We start from the raw sequence: 17150 nt of genomic DNA on the forward strand, positions 1-17150 counted from the left end.
ATCTCCTCCAGCATCACATTTCAAATGAATCCATTTTCTTCCTGTCAGCTTTCTTCACCGTCCAACTTTCACATCCATACATAGTAATGGGGAATACCATAGTTTGGATTATCTTGATCTTGGTTCCCAGAGAGACATCTTTATCTTTAAATATCATTTCTAGTTCCCTATCAGCTGCTCTTCCTAGTCTCAGGTTTCTTCTGATATTTTCATTGTAGTCTCCCTTTTGGGTGATTATTGAACCAAGGAACAGAAAATCTTGAACACCTTCAATTTCCTCATTGTCACCTTTAAAATTGTGTAGTTCCTCAGCGGTCATGTTCAGTTGTAATCCTCCTTTGGCACTTTCCCCTTTAACCTTCATCAGTAGTCATTTCAAGTCTTCACTATTTTCTGCCGGTAACGTGGTGTCATCTGCAAATCTCAAACTGTTAATATTCCTTCCACCAATTTTCACTCCACCTTCTTCTAGGTCTAATCCAGCTATGAAAGCTCATCCCCTACCACAAATTCTGTTCGTCTTATTTGGTGCTACTGGACTCTTGCTCTTTTCTATCCTAGGCTACTAGCCTTGATAACTCAATGGAGCCTCCATGTACAGAGGCAGCATGACCTAATGTCAGTCGCTGGGAAGCCACAGAGTTGTGTGTGCTGCCTTGAAGTCAGGCCAGATACACAACAGTGGGTCACTTAATAAGGATTGGCATGTCTGTTTGGTAGGCTTGGCTAATGCAGGGAGCTAAGCCCCTGGTTCCTTAGCCCCTTCAGGGAGGCGGGACTACAACTCCCAGGATGCATCTGGGCCGGCAGGCGGAAGGCGGCGGCGTCCCTAGCAACGGGAGCGCTTGGCAACGGAGCGGGCCTGCCCAGACAAGGGGCAACAGCCGCCGCCATGGGGCAGGACTACTACGCGGTGCTGGAGCTGACCCGCAGCGCCAAGGACGCCGACATCAAGAAGGCGTGAGCCCCGGGATGAGTGGGGGGCGGAATTGGCATTTATACAGCATTAAAAGTTTGTGAAACGTGGGTTGCCAACCTCCAGGTGGGACCGGGAGATCTCCCGGAAATGCAACTGATTTCCAGTTGATAGAGATCAGTCCCCCTGGAGGAAAGAGGGCGGACTCTATGGCATTAGATCCCCATCGAGTTATACCTCCCCTCCCCAAATGCCACCCTCCCCCAAATCTGCAGGAGTTTCCCAGCTTGGAGCTAGCATCCCTAGGAAAAAGGAAAGGTACTCCAGAAAAGATTATAATGCTTGTACATGTATGTATTCGTGTTTCTATGTACATGCATAAAATTGTACGGAGGTGCTTTGTGCATATGATAAAAGAATGAAAAAAATGGAATCCTGCCCTCAAGTCATAGTTGACTTACAGCGACCCCTGCTGGGGTTTGCATGGCAAGCGGTGGATTGCCATTGCCTGCCTCTGCAGCCCTGTGTATGGCAGGTTTTAAAATGCACTAGATAAGAAAGGAACAAGAGTCATACCCTACCACAAATTTTGTTAGTCTTGTAAGTGCTATTGGACTCTTGCTCTTTTCTACAGACAAGACTGACACAGCTACCCACTAGGTAAGAAAGGGAGAGATTTACTTATCCTGGGTATGAGATCAGGATAACCTGATCTTGTCAGATCTTAGAAGCTAAGCAGGGTTGGACATGGTTAGTAATTGGATGGGAGACTTACAGTAAAGACCAGCATTGCGGAGGCAGGCAATGGCAAGCCACCTCTGTTAGTCTCTTGCCATGAAAACCCCACCAGGGGGTCATCATAAGACAGCTATGACTTAAGGGCACTCTCCACCACCAATATATACACACAAGTATTTACTCATACACATAAACACAATATTTACTCAAATACAAGACTAGGGGTGTATGCATCTTACATTTGCATTCAAGTTACAGTTTTGTCCAATAATAATTTTTATGTATTGTCGAAGGCTTTCACGGCCGGAGAACGATGGTTGTTGGGTGTTTTCCGGGCTACATTGCCGTGGTCTTGGCATTGTAGTTCCTGACGTTTCGCCAGCAGCTGTGGCTGGCATCTTCAGAGGTGTAGCACCAAAAGACAGAGATCTCTCAGTGTCACAGTGTGGAAAAGATGTAGGTCATTTGTATCTACTCAGGAGGGGTGGGGTTGAGCTGAGTCATCCTGTAAGAGTTTCCCAGGGTGTGGAATGCTAATGGCGGGAGGCTTCACTGTAACCTGAGGAGGTTCTTTTGCATATGGATTGGTGCTTGATGTGCTAATCTTCTCTGCAGGGCTATTGTCGGGTGTGGAGTGTTTTGTTGGCCTGGTGTTTTTCAGAACTGGAGCCCATGCTCTGTTCATTCTTAAGGTTTCTTCTTTCCTGTTGAAGTTTTGCTTATGCTTGTGAATTTCAATGGCTTCCCTGTGCAGTCTGACAAAGTAGTTGGAAGTGTTGTCCAGTATTTTGGTGTCCTGGAATAAGATACTGTGCCCTGTTTGCGTTAGGCTATGTTCAGCCACTGCTGATTTTTCAGGCTGTCCAAGTCTGCAGTGTCTTTCATGTTCTTTTATTCTTGTCTGGATGCTACGCTTTGTGGTCCCGATGTAAACTTGTCCACAGCTGCAGGGTATCCGGTATACTCCTGCAGAGGTGAGGGGGTCTCTGCTGTCTTTTGCTGATCGTAGCATCTGTTGTATTTTTCGGGTGGGTCTGAATACTGCTTGAAGGTTATGCTTTTCTATAAGCTTTCCCATCTGATCAGTAATTCCTTTGATATATGGCAAAAACACTTTTCCTGTAGGTGACTGTTTTTCCTTGGTTGTTTGATTCATCCTGGGTTTGATTGCTCTTCGGATTTCATTTCTGGAGTAGCCATTTGCCTGAAGTGCGTGGTTTAGATGATTAATTTCCTCATTGAGAAAGCGCGGCTCACATATCCGTCTTGCACGATCCACTAATGTTTTCATTATGCCTCTTTTCTGTCGGGGGTGGTGATTGGAGTTTTTGTGTAAGTACCGATCAGTGTGAGTTGGTTTCCTGTAGACCTTGTGACCTAACTGAAAGTTTGCTTTGCGGATGACCAAGGTATCCAGGAATGAGAGTTTTCCCTCACTTTCTTTCTCCATTGTGAATTGTATGTTCAGGTGGATGTTGTTGAGATGATTCAAAAACTCCCTCAATTCTTCCTCCCCATGGCTCCAAATGATGAATGTATCATCCACAAACCGGAACCATACACTGGGTTTGTGGGGTGCTGATTCTAGAGCTGTTTTTTCAAAATGTTCCATGTAGAAGTTTGCTATAACTGGGCTGAGTGGGCTCCCCATGGCCACCCCATCCATCTGTTCATAGAATTCGTTGTCCCATTGGAAGTAACTGGTTGTCAGACAATGATGGAATAAGGCTGTTACATCCTCTGGGAAAATCTGATTAATCAGTGCAATAGTGTCTTTTACTGGAACCTTGGTAAACAGGGATACAACATCAAAACTGACAAGTATGTCTTGTGGATTGAGTTTCAGAGAACTGATTTTGTTGATGAAATCTGCTGAATCTTTGATGTAAGACGAGGTTTTCCCGATGTGGTCCTGCAGGAGATCTGCCAGATGTCTAGCTAATTCATATGTCGGTGAACCAATGGCACTCACAATGGGTCGGAGTGGGACTGAATCTTTATGTATTTTGGGGAGTCCATATAGTCTAGGTGGCTGTGCTTCAGTCTTGCATAGTTTTCTGTGCGTGTCGGGATGTAGTGAGGAATTCTTGATCAGCGCATTTGTTAGCCTGGTGATTTTGCAAGTGGGATCTCGTTTTAGTTTTTTGTAGGTGGAGGGGTCCAGGAGTTCCTTAATCTTCTTTTTGTATTCCTCCGTTTTCATGATCACTGTAGCATTGCCTTTATCAGCTGGTAGAATGATGATGTCTGGATCTGCATTGAGGGTCTTGATGGCATTTTTCTCCTTGCGTGTTATATTGCTGGTGGGAAGCTTTGCCTTTCGTAGAATCCTGGCTGTCTCTCCTCTTATTTCCTCAGCTTCCTCTTCAGGTAGATGACGGATGGCAGCTTCTACATTTGCAATGATGTCTTCCACAGGAATTCTGGTGGGGGTGACTGCAAAGTTTCCTCCCTTTGCCAAGATGGAGGTTTCATCTGGTGAGAGTTGACAGTCTGTCAGATTGATGACAATGCGTGCATTGTCGAGCATTGGGCTTGTCTGTCTTTTTTCCTGTAGTTTGTTAACTTTTCCACACTGTGACACTGAGAGATCTCTGTCTTTTGGTGCTACACCTCTGAAGATGCCAGCCACAGCTGCTGGCGAAACGTCAGGAACTACAATGCCAAGACCACGGCAATATAGCCCGGAAAACACCCAACAGCCATCAATAATTTTTATGTCTGTGCATAACATTTTTTAAGAGGGTTGCCCAAATAGCCCAGGTTAACTAGAGCTCATCAAAACGTGAATGTTAAGCAGGTTTGGCCGCAGTGAGTTACTTGGATGGAAGACCACCAAAAAGACTGTTAGTGAAATCCTAAGAGTTACTGCAGTCTAAACCCCTTGATTTAAATGGGTTTGGACTGGAGTAACTCTGCTCAGGATTTCATAGTAAGGTTGCTACCTGGAGGAACACAAAACCACCTCTGCTCATCTCTGTGGATGGGGTCATGAGTTGGTTGCAACTCAAGAGCACATTTTTCTTTTTTACATTCAGTGTTATCTTCCTTTCAAGTAAATATGGTGTATGTGTGTGTGTGTATACACTCACACATTTATATCCCGCTTTTCTCAAAAGTAAAATGCAGGCTCACAGGTTGTGCGTGTTTGTGTGTGCACAACACTATTGGCAAATTGTAGAGAAAAAAACTCAAGATTACTGCACACACAGAGCTCCCATTAATTCTGATGGAGGCAGCAGAGGAAGTGGACATGCAGGTATAAAAGAATTTGTATATGGATTTAGGCCCTGTAATAGAACAAACAGAGGTGGTTTTCCAGCGGGTGTGGGTACATGATAGCCCCTGGTGCAGTCGATCATTTTGGCACCCCCTTCACAGAAAGAACTTATGTTCAATATCTTAATTAATAATCCACATTTTAGTGGCATATGTGTACTGCTGGCATTAATTTAACATATTCAGGCCTCTGGCAAAACATAATTCAAAAGAGCAAGATTCGAGTCCAGTTGTACCTTAGAAACCAACTAGATTTCCAAGGTATGAGCTTTCTGGAGTCAGATAATTAAAAAGATAATGGGGTTAAATTCTCACTCTTCCATTCTACAGATGGCAGCGCCTTCCTCTGCTATAGAGTCTTCTACTCACGGTGACAAGCTCTGTGTGTCAGAGGAAAACACTAAATGGTTTAATGGGGTCCAACCATTAAACTTATCTGTTCGGGTAAAAAGAAAAAGAGAGAGAAAATGAAACCCTCTGTTGTGTTTTACAGCTACCGGAAACTGGCCTTGAAAAACCACCCTTATAAAAACCTTGAGCCATGGGCCCCGGAGAAATTCAAGCAGCTTGCAGAAGCCTATGATGTCCTGAGTGACCGTAAGTGGAGGCCTCGTCATTTCTCTTCGTCCTGTGAATCTGTCCCATTCAAAAAGACTGCCAATAGGAAGTCCTGCGTGGTTCCAGGCAGATGTAATGTCAGAGTACTGAGTAATAATAATTTTTAAATTAATTTTTAAAATTTTAAATTTTTTATGGATTTGTGCAGAGTAAAAAAAAAAGGAAAGGAAAAACAACAAATGAAACAATGGTGAATCTATACATAATCTATTCAATGGTGAATCTATAAAAGGTCTCCAAATCTAAAAATAATACCTGCACTTATATACTGCTCTTCTAGACATATTAGTGCCCAGTGAACAAGATCAGCATTATTATTATCCCCACAATACAACTAGGGAGCTGGGCTGGGAGGAGTGGCTTACTCAAGGCCGCCTGCTGAGCTCATGGCAGGAGTGGGAGTCGAACCAGCAGAGTGCTGACTCACAACCCAGCCACTTAACCATTCTGTTACAGCAGCTGTTGTCACACAGGTCTCAGTCAGTGCTCAAAACACATACGAAAATGAGAGTCAGCATGGTGGTGTGATTAGAGTGGTAGAATAGTATTGGGGACGATGAGAGTTCAAATCCTCACTTGGCTAGGAAATTCACTGGGCGATGCTGGGCCAGTCACTCTAGCCCTGTTCACCAGGGCTGTATTATTCATAAGGCTGATTAGGCTAAAACCTAGGGGCCTCGCAGGGACTAGGGGCCCATCAGGTTTTTTTGCTGAGGCACACCCCCACATAAATTACAATTAATTGATTCTCTTATGTAATCTCTATTAATAAGGTAATTAACTGCTTTCTTATTGAAATGAAACAAATTGTCTTTTATATTAAAACAATGATCCATAAATTATATATTTTAATAAATAATAAAAATGTTATTCACTTCAAAATATTACAGTATTGAACAATTATACCCCCAAAACGTGCTTTCCTGAAGAGTTCTACTCGCGCAATAAAAATATTTTTAAAATTGTGAATAGAATTCTTCAGGAAACCCTCAAAATGGATATAGGGCTACACACTCAGTCTAGTACCTGCCGTACCAGGGTCAGGCTGTCAGGTGGAGTGGGGTGAAAGACTGAAGTGCTGGAGGGGGCCCAAAATACCTGAAAGCCTAGAGGCCCGGCCATGGATTAATACAGCCCTGCCGTTCACAAGTTACAGTGAACACACGTACAGTCTGTGTTGATTTTTCTTTATACAAGCATTGAATAATTCTCATGTTACATTCCATGCATGCATAGCTGAACATGTAATTTAAACTCCACATTTATCCAGGCATGGGTCCCCGGTTTCATTTGCAAAGTGAACCCACGTCAGCTGTTTCTTTCAAACAGATGCACGCACATACATGCAAAATGTGCATGCATTGACTGTAACATGTGAACAGGACTTCTGTCTCAGACTAAAATGGAGGAGTTGCTCCTGAACTCCTTGAAGAAAGGGCGTTAGTAAAATGTTGGAGACAGATAGGTATGTGGGTTTGAAAGGAGCTCCTGTCTACTTCTAAAAAGTTTCCAGAAACCATAAGTGTCTACCAGCTCTGTCTATTGGTTCTTACGTTAGCTTAACAGCCGTATCACGTAAAGGCTTTGCATAAGAGGCCGCCCATGGAATGCAGCTCTGGCCTCAGCCATTGGTTGTCCCCCAAAAGAAGAGGGTGGCTAAAAAGTGGAGGAGGGAGGGAGGAAAAGAGGAAGCATCAGCAGTGGGAAAACTAAGACTAACTAAACTCCCTTAGGATTAACTAAAATCCCTTAAGGACCACTTACTCTGTTAAAGATAGGATGTTTTGGAAGTCTTTCATTCATAGGGTTGCCATAGGTCGGAGATGAGTTGACAGCACATAACACACACACACCCATATGAACCAACTGGACCGCACATCCTCTGAGGCGGTACTTCTGGTGTTCCTGCTATCTGAGGCTGGGGTGACAACTCAAGAAAGGACCTTCTCAGAGCCAAGCTACAAGTGACGCCTGACACAGGTTGGACACTTGTCTGCTTCCCTCAAGTTTTGATGGGAAATGTAGGCATCCTGGTCTTGCAGCTGTAATGGAGAGCCAAGCTGCAAGACCAGGACGCCTACATTTCCCATCAAAACTTGAGGGAAGCTGACAAGTGTCCAACCTGGGTCAGGCGTCACTTGTAGCTTGGGTCTCAGTCGTGATGCCAAACCTTTGGAACTGTCTCCCCAGGGGTATATGTCTGTTCCTTTCCATCACCGTCTTCCACCAGCTGGTGAAAAAGTTTCCGTTTTGTCTTGCGTTCCGTTAATAACTCCATCTCCCTGCCATGTGTTTTTAACTGATATGTCTCCATTTTTATACATAACGTATTTTAATTATGGTTTTTAGTTTGTTTTAAGATGGGTACTTACGCTACTTTCTTCAGTTGAAAAGAGCAAGGATCCAGTAGCACCTGTAAGGCTAACAAAATTTATGATAGGGTATGAGCTTCCGGGAGTCACAGCTCACTTCTTCAGATACTGTGACTCACGAAAGGCCATACCCTACCACAGATTTTGTTAGCCTTATAGGTGCTACTGGATTCTTGCTCTTTTCTTCTGGTACAGACTGACTAACACAGCTACCCATCTTGATCTTTTTCAATTGTTAGCCTCCTTGGTGGCTCTGATTGGGCTGAAAGATGGGATACAAATCTTCTAAATAAATAAATAAGATGGGGTTGGGTGAGGAGGAAGAGGAGAAGGAAAGTAGAGGAGAGCAGAGGCGGGTGGCAGGTGCCTTTGTGTGTTCGGCCAGAGATGGGCATCTCTGTGCCTTACCCATCCACCCTGTCTGGTCCCCTATAGATTCCAGCCTGTCTACAATATGTTCTTACGCAAAACAAATCTTCAAATGTGCACCATCCCCTTTATTCCTTAGCACTGAAGAAGGCTGTTTATGACAAATTTGGAGAAGAAGGCCTTAAAGGAGGCATCCCATTGGAATTTGGGAAAGACAGTCCCTGGACGGAAGGCTATGTGTTCCATGGAAATCCTGAGAAAGTTTTCCGGGAGTTTTTTGGAGGAGACAACCCCTTTAATGGTAGGCACAAGCATTGCATCTGGTTGGAATATTGTTTGTTTGTGTCTGGCTCAAAGCTTGGTCTGGTTTAAAGGGCAGGGCAGGGGTGGGGCAGTTAAGGTGCAGCAGCAGCCTGCAAATATCTCGAGAATCCAGACGGCGCAAGAGATGTGCTCAGGGCTGCTTCCTCTTTCCAGTATTCGGTAATGCTATTACCACGCACATGCCTTTGGCTGGCTTCTCCCAAACCCAGGATAACACCATTGGTTATCAGTTATAGTAGGTTCTGGTTTTGACATTTAAAACCCTTAACAGTCTGGGACCAACATAACTGCGGAACTACCTTGCCCAGTATGTCCCCTGGAGGGTTTTGTTCTCAGTTGACAAGCAGTTGTTGGTGGTTCCCCGAATGCACCATTTTCCCAGCCTGGTTCCAACTGAACCCAGGTGTACCTGGAAACTCGAATTCAACACGAAACGGGCAGCACATTGGTGTTCAGCAACCAGGACAGAACAGGGCAGGCGTGTAAATAGTGTAACACGTAGTTGGACCCTAAGATTAGTTACATTATTTTTTTTGTAAGTAATTAAAAAAACCCTATGAGTTGCCTTCCACTGTCTTTTTCTTGCTTAGAGTTCTATACTGGTGAAGGGGCTGAAGTCAACATGGCATTTGGGGGGCTGCGAGGAAGGGGGGTGAAGAAGCAGGACCCCCCGATCGAGCGAGATCTGTACCTTTCCCTGGAAGACTTATTCTACGGATGCACCAAAAAAATAAAGATTTCCCGCAGGGTAAGTGTGGGCCACGGGAGGTTTCGTGGCATAATTAAGGAAGGGATTCTGCTTTCACACACACACAGAGATGGAGAGAGAGGATAGAGAAAGAGAGGGAGCCAGTTTGGCGTAGTGGTTAAGAGTGGCAGGACTCTAATCTGGAGAATCGGGTTTGATTCCCCACTCCTCCACATGAAGCCAGTTTGGTGACCTTCGGTCAGTCACAGCTCTTTCAGAGCTCTCTCAGCCCAGCCCCACCCACCTTGCAGGGTGATCACCGTGAGGATAATAATAAGACTCTTTGTAAACCACTTTGAGTGAACATTAAGTTGTCCTGAAGGGCAGTATATAAATCAAATGTCGTTCTTGTTGTTGTCATTGGTCTACTGGGTTCTGAATTCCTAGTTTTCTTTCTTTTTTTAAATTTAGTCTATAGCTTTTTCTTTGGCAGAGACCTAGCTCTGTCATGGAAATAGCCAGAAATATAGGGGAACTGTTGCTGGATTTAACCAAGAAGATCATAAAAGGTGTCTCTGCATACAGAAACAGGGCTAGCATGGCCCCACAGCTTGACGTGCCACAAAGGGAGTCTAGAGGCCCAGAATAGAACAAAGGAGTATTAAGCAAAGGAGTAACACAATAGTATGGCCTTGTGTAGATTAGTAGCCATCTAACCCATGTTAATAAATATTATTTGTTGAGGCCCAGCTACAGAGAGTGTCTGAGAATGGCAGGAATGTCCAACTCCACAGAAGTAAAGATATAACTCAAGGATGGGTGTATTGGTTGAGGGCCAAAAGATACTCATATATATGAGAAACACGCTCTAATTTTATATAGACTTTGTTAATATAAAAAGTAGCAAGAACGAACTAATAATCTTCATATATTTTAAGATGTTGTTTCAGGTACAGATAGCCTTGTACGGTGTTTGACGTTATAAGATAATTAACTAGCCAAGAACATATGCCCTTCTCAAGTGGGACAGTTAGCTATTGTTAGGGGATGATGCAAAATATAATAAAAACTACAATAGATGCATAAATAGAACCAGTTCAGTTCAGTAAAACATCACCCCAAAATGGCAACTATACATGACGGTGGCAGAGAAAAAAATTTGCTACCAATTTTAATTGTTTTAGCTTTGCACTACCTATTTATTGCACACTGTATTGTATTTTTAATCCGGATGTGATCTGTTCTGAGCCTTCATTGCAAGGAGAGCGGGCTATAAGTCAAACAAACAAATAAATAAAATCAGCATTCTGCCAGTTCGACTCCCACTCCTGCCGTGAGCTCAGCAGGTGGCCTTGGGTGAGCCCCTCCTCTCAGCCCCAGCTCCCCAACTGCATCGTGGGGTTAATAATAACACTGACTTTGTTCATCGCTCTGAGTGGGACACTAATCTGCCTAAAAGAGTGGTATATAAGTGCACTGTTGTGTGAGCTGCTGTAACATAGTGGTTAAGTGGCTGGGTTGCAAATCAACACTCTGCTGGTTCGACTCCCACTCCTGCCGTGAGCTCAGCAGGTGGCCTTGGGTGAGCCGCTCCTCTCAGCCTCAGCTCCCCAGTTATACTGTAGGGATAATAATAACACTGGCTTTGTTCACCGCTCTGAGTTGTAGCACTACTGTATCCAGAAGCAGTTGTTGTTGTTATTACTGAGGCAGGGGAAATGGCACCAATGTGGACGGGACCAGGAAAGAGATGGACTTTCACATCCACATGGAAGGTGTGTTATGATCTTTCCAAAAAGATGGTAATGAAGCAAGTTTTCGAAAGTATGCAAAAAAGCCAGGAGGAAGCTGGCACAGAAGCACCCCAAAGCTGAGTGGAGGTGTGTGAAAAAAAAGCTGCTTCCTAGGAGCTCCTAATGCATACCCAACTAATTGGTGCAGAAAGGATGCTTGAGGGCGAGCCCTGGAGTCTGCTTTTCACTTTAAAAAAAGGAAGTAGAACAGAACTGCCCATCACCAAGTTTGGATCTGAGAGCCAGTTTTAGCTTGTTATGTAAGTTTCGTATTTCTTCCTAACTCCACGTGCTAAGGTAGGGCATACTTATTTGGATCTAAGTTAAATAGTCGGTTAGTGGAAGTGTGCGTGTGGGAGTGCAATTTCTGCCAATTTTCCCCTTCTGCTGCCCCCTCATGCTGGTGTGAGGGTCCTTAGCCCCCAGGAGCAGCATTTCAAGGGATCAATTGCCTGCTGTTGAGGAGGGGGGTGGGCGGAAATTTCCCTCTTGCAAACAGAAGCGCTTTCCTTAGCAGAAAACTGATAGAGGAATTTTTAATAGTACGCTTCTGACAATTTATAAGTTCTCCTACTGCCACTTACCAACATATATTTCAAGACTCCAAGACACAGTATTTATTACAAAAGAAAAATAGGTTTATTGTTTATAGAATAAGCTCATGACTCCTATCAACTCTCTGTAGGCTAATATGTGTAAAGACCAGTCACATCAGAGAATCTTATATACCCTCAGCACTGATTGTTTACCGAATAATTGATAATTGTTTACAGAGTAAAAGATCAAAAAAGATTAATACGAACAGTTCTTCAGAATCACATTTCCTCAGGATACATGGCACCTGACAAGCCTGATTGACAGGACAATCAGATCTCACTGTAATATAAACACCTCGGTGCTGAAGTCGTACTTTTGTCATGGGTCCGAAATTCTTCTGGGACGTAACATGTTAAAGGTTAAAATCTTCGTTGCAAAGTGAAAACAAGAGAAAATATTTATCGTTAAAAGGAACTTTCTCGGCTCACTGCACGATTGGGCTGACCTGTAGTTCAATCTGTAAAAGTTAGAATTGTCTACCGAGTCAAAGTTGCCTCTTGTGTGTGTGTGTCTTTTGCTTGAATGTGCTCACACACAGATTCTAGAAGAGGGCTCCTAAAAATCCCTTAACAAAAACCAAGTCATGCTTGGTTTTTGAGAATCCTGTAAGTTATGACAAGATTCTGTTGGATGAAACATCTTGGTTATCCGGCTCGGGCTGAGACCGTATTTACCTTTTTCGAAACTCCTCAGGTGATGAATGAAGACGGCCATGCGTCCACCATTAAAGATAAGATCCTGTCGATTAACGTACAACCTGGGTGGAAACAAGGGACGAGGATTACCTTTCAGCGGGAAGGAGACCAGGTGACGCATAGCGGGGCTTCTAAGATCTTCCGCCATCTAGAGTGAAACCCACACAGGCTGGGAGAAAATTAGCCCTGTCACAGGGAGGGGTTGTGCTAAGTTTGTGCGGGATCATTGTCCTGAACCATTGCCATTACGGGGTGTAGGCTGTGGAGAAAAGCATGTGTCGGAGAACAAACTAGCCATTGCAATAAATTGGCAGAAGAACGCACAGTGCAATTCTTACCCGTCGCTTAACAAGCTTTTTCCCAAGGGATGTTGAAAGGTCTTACACTGCATGTGGTTCCCTTTAATCAGGGAACCTCCGCTAGAAACCATGTGACCCACATCCCCCCTCACTTGCTTGGCCAGTTAACCGTGGTGTGCCACAGATGACGTTACGGGCAATCTCCTTTCAACTGGGCAACCGGCACTTTATTTTTATTTATGTCACTTACAGTCCGCCTTTCTCACTGAGAGAAACAAACAGCCAGTTCTTACAAACAATCAAGTCGAGGTACATGATCTTCTGAACACTGTAGATTGACAGGTCACAGCCAGGAATTAAAAGGAACACAGTAAGAATAACATTCTCGGATGGCACCATTAATTTCAAAACACAGCTGGGAAAGGATACACCCAAGGCCGGAGCTAAATATCTCTGGATATAAACAATTTTTAACCGTCAGTGTATAGTGGAAGCCAACTCGCGGTGCCCTTTTTTCATGGCCTCCATGTTATAATGTGATAAAAACCATTGCAGGAACAGAAATGCAAAATATAGAGTATAAGAAGGATTTTCTCACAGGTCTTTGGGCAGCCCAGATCGATGAGTTTTAAACTGAAAATCAGGGGGCTACCCCAAAATTCCCTAACAAATACTTATACAGGCTGATTCCGCACACGTTGGATAATGCACTTTCAATGCACTTTATCAATCGTTTGAGGTGGATTTTTTGTTCCGCACACAAAAAAAAATCCGTTCCAAATGATCTAGAAAGAGGATTGGAAGTGCATTATCCAATGTGTGCGGAATCAGCCACAGAGTCATGATGAACTCTGTATGAAAAAAGCATCCGAGATGTCCATTAATTCAGATTCTCTGTTTCCTTCTAAGGCAGTCAAAGTTCCCTCTGGAGCAAAACATCTGGGAAGGAAAGCTATTCAGTAACTGAGCAGCTGCTTCCCCCACCCCCTCGTGCTTCCTGGTAGCAGAAACAACTGGGGGGGGCACTCATCTCTGCAGGGGGACAATCGCTGTCTCTCTACCACCACCGTCCTGATTATCTGCCTTCTTCTCGCAGGGTCCAAACATCATCCCAGCCGACATCATCTTCATCGTGAAGGAGAAGCTTCACCCCAGATTCAAGAGGGAGGACGACAACCTGATCTACGTCGCCAGCCTCCCCCTTGGCAAGGTAACCGAAGCGCTGCAGGTGACTCGAGCACCTGCCAGCCCCTCTTTGCTTCTCAGGATGTGTTGCATCGAGGTATCGCGCTGGCTGGGGGAAGCCCAGGAGCATCGTAACACCCGAGCCGGACAGAAGCAGCGCTCATGGAACATGTTCAGGAGATGCCATGGACTTGTGCACTGGACTCGGTCTCTACTGAGAGCTAAACTACACGAGACGAATTACACGAGGACGCTCCAGTGAAGGGAGACGCAGTGTTAGCCGGGAAGTGTAGTTTGAATTTCACCTCTCCCTACAGAGCTGGCAAAGATCGCTCCTCAAAAGGTTTGTTAATTTCGCCTCTCTACAGAGCTGGCACAGATCTCTCCTCAGACAGTTTGTTAACTTCCTCTTTGCCTTGCCAAAGGCTCTGTCAATTACTAAAAAATCCTCTGAGATGCCATCTTTGCCAGCTCAGTAGAAAGGTGAAATTAACAAACCCTCTGAGAAGGGATCTTTGCTGCTCTGTAGATAGGTGAAATTAACAAACCTTTTGAGGAGCGATCTTTGCCGGCTCTGTAGAGAGAGGTAAAACTCAAACTACGCTTCCTGGATAATATCGCATCTCCCTTCACTTGAGCATCCTCATGTAATTCATCTCATGTAGCTTAGCTCTGAGGCACCTTGGTCTCAGCCTATTTGTTTCCAGCTTCAGTTGGCCTCCTTTGCAGTCAAGCTAGGGTGGCCAGCTGCCTGCGCAAAAAAGAATGTCCTGTCCCTTTAACAGAGGTGTTAATAGGATGTTCTTTACCATCGTGAGATGAAAAACTTGCAGTGCCAAGTTCTACACATTAAGCCTGTATTAACAGAATATTTTTCTACCGGCAACTCTAGTTCAGGCCTTGGGGCGCGCACGCACACTCCAGACCCTCTCTTCTGGTGCAAACCCACGTGCCAGCTTCATTCTTTTTGTGGCACCATCTTACAGGGTGGCATAATCACAGCCCTTTTTTCAGCCACCCCTCTTCTCCCCAGATCTGTGGAAGAGGCTATCAGAGCAGCTAAGGGGAACACACTTCCTCCTGCCCTTAAAAAACACGGCTAAGCAACATCATTTCGAAGAGCCTTCAGCTCAAGTTTCAGGTTTCTAGTGGCACCTTAAACCAAAGATCAAATCTTGTTGCAGGCTGTGCTAGATTATAGGCCATTTTTCACACGCTGGGTTTTACTTCCCTGTCGGCTTTTGATTTTAAACTGTTTTGCTTTACATGTCCTCTAAGCTGCCTAAACCCTCTTTCTTCAGAGAGATCATTATTTTAAAGTAGGTAAGTAGACTGGATTAGAGAAAGGCACTTAAGCCTGTACTGGAAAGGTCAGGCAATGGCTTGAGTGTCCTAGATTTCAAACGCAACACCTACCTGCAGCAAGACAGCCGCTGCTGCAGAGAACTGGCTGCGTTTGGTGCATGAAACAGATTGGTTTGTTTACTGAGAACATTTTAAACCTGCTTTTCCCCCCACACCTGGGCTCAAGGCAGATCTACAGCAAGAATTGGTTCTGGGCATGTTTGCACATGCATTCTGTGCTAATTTTACAGTTACTCCTGAGAGGCAGTGGGGAGGGGGGTTGGATAGGGAGCAGAGACCCCCATATTCAAATCCCGTCCTTGTTCTATTCCTTTTGTGCCTTCTCCTGCCCTTCCTTCCAAGGAGTTCAGAGCAGCATACTACATCTCATTCTTCCCTCCAATTAATCAACACTACAACTCTGTCAGGTAGGCTAGGCTGAGAGCATGCAACCGGCCCAAGTTCACCCAGCAAGCTTCCATGGCAGAGGGGGGATTCGAACCTGGATCTTCTAGACCCTCGTCCAGCAGTAACCACTACACTACACTGGCTGTCATGAAGCTCACTAGATGACTTTGGCTCACTCACTCTCAGCCTATCCAACCACATAGGGCTGTTGTGACATTAAAGCAGAGAAGGGGGAGAACTTGGAAGGGACTTGAAGGGGGGGAATTAAAAAGGCCCCAAATAAATTCTGAGCCTGTGAACTGTGTGCTTTTAACAAAGGGTAGTTGTCATGTCTCAAGCCTACCAGCATTGCTGAGGACAGCGACTCATGCTGCTTCACAGCAACGGGTTCCTTTAAGAGCAAGGAAGGACACACTCTGGCTCTCAAATGGCTCCCCACTCCAGCCTCACCCTTTGACCCTCTCTCCTTGCAGGCTCTGATCGGCTGCACTGTGGACGTGCAGACGCTGGACGAGCGACTGCTCAATATCCCCATCAACGACATTGTCCAGTAAGTGCTGCTGTGGTCTGCGGCTAGGGGAGGGCAGCACCCTCCCTTGCAGCAGCTGCCCCTTCCTTTACTTAAGGGGAACTGGGGCGGTGTGAATCCCACCCCCCCAAGCTTGCTCACGTGGGTCCGCCTCTCATCTTTGCAGCCCCAAGTACTTCAAAGTCGTGCCTGGCGAAGGAATGCCTCTGTCCAAGGACCCCACCCGCAAGGGGGACCTCATCATGTATTTCGACATCATCTTCCCGCCGAGGCTCACCCCAGCCAAGAAGCAGCTCCTGCGGCAAGCCCTCCTGACCTGAGAGGGGCACGGCCGGCTGGCCTTGGTCGCCACCGAATGCATCACAGGAGCAAAGCTTTGTGCCATTTCTCTCGGTTTTTAATTCTCAACAGGAACAGCAAAGCGGCAAACGTGGTACCCTGCTAGGCTGTGTGAGAGCTGGCAGCAGTCACGGCACTTAGCAGTGCCACACCAGCAGAAGCCCTGTGCACCCAGAGGGAGATGTGCGTCTTCTAAGCACACTGCCATATAACTTCTATTGAGCATCTCAGTCTGTAGTTAGGAGAAGGGCAGAGTGCAAAGAGCCACTTTGAATGCTTTTGAGTCAAACAAAGTAAACATCTGAAAACACGGCAGCAGCCGTCTCGTCAGAACTCAATAAATGAAACTTTTGGAACCATTCCATCCGTAGTCTTTTTTCCCCCATTTAGGATTCTGGCTAGCATGGGACTCAGAACTGAATGCAGTGGCCGTAAAAGAGGCAGGCCAAGCAGAGCTACAATTCTGGTTGAGGGATTTAATCTCAGCCATAAAGAACAGCGCTTGATGCTCTTTTTTGGGGTCACAGCTGGAGAACACAAGTGACCCTCCTTACAGAGGGAGCCAGTGGAGTGTCAGAATCACAGGGTTGGAAGGGACTTCTAGGGTCATCTAGTCCAACCCCCTGCACAGTGCAGGAAATTTACAGCTGCCCTCTC

General features: G+C 45.3%; 1 protein-coding gene across 2 annotated transcripts; it reads left to right on the forward strand.

Annotated features, from left to right (window-relative positions):
• The first annotated feature begins 877 nt into the window (after positions 1 to 877).
• On the forward strand, positions 878 to 16839 carry DNAJB13 (DnaJ heat shock protein family (Hsp40) member B13). 2 transcript variants are annotated; one of them, XM_054974040.1, is made up of 8 exons: positions 878 to 960; positions 5427 to 5530; positions 8432 to 8593; positions 9207 to 9364; positions 12388 to 12501; positions 13785 to 13898; positions 16099 to 16175; positions 16321 to 16839. In XM_054974040.1, the coding sequence occupies exons 1-8, from the start codon at positions 893 to 895 to the stop codon at positions 16472 to 16474; spliced, it is 951 nt and encodes a 316-aa protein (XP_054830015.1). In that variant the 5' UTR covers positions 878 to 892; the 3' UTR covers positions 16475 to 16839. The 2 variants fall into 2 exon arrangements, with proteins under 2 accessions (XP_054830015.1, XP_054830016.1); XM_054974041.1 differs by lacking the exon at positions 878 to 960 and adding an exon at positions 1167 to 1234.
• Positions 16840 to 17150: the final 311 nt, after the last annotated feature.

The sequence above is a fragment of the Eublepharis macularius genome, chromosome 3 (genome assembly GCF_028583425.1).
Source record: "Eublepharis macularius isolate TG4126 chromosome 3, MPM_Emac_v1.0, whole genome shotgun sequence".
NCBI classification, from domain to species: Eukaryota; Metazoa; Chordata; class Lepidosauria; order Squamata; family Eublepharidae; genus Eublepharis; species Eublepharis macularius.

What these genes read in the sequence shown, in the direction of transcription:
- DNAJB13 (XM_054974040.1), top strand. Translation starts at nt 893, where the DNA reads ATGGGGCAGGACTACTACGCGGTGCTGGAGCTGACCCGCAGCGCCAAG. An exon ending in TTCAGCGGGAAGGAGACCAG is followed by an intron (nt 12,502 to 13,784) that starts GTGACGCATAGC and finishes TTCTTCTCGCAG; the next exon opens with GGTCCAAACATCATCCCAGC. An exon ending in CCAGCCTCCCCCTTGGCAAG is followed by an intron (nt 13,899 to 16,098) that starts GTAACCGAAGCG and finishes CTCTCCTTGCAG; the next exon opens with GCTCTGATCGGCTGCACTGT.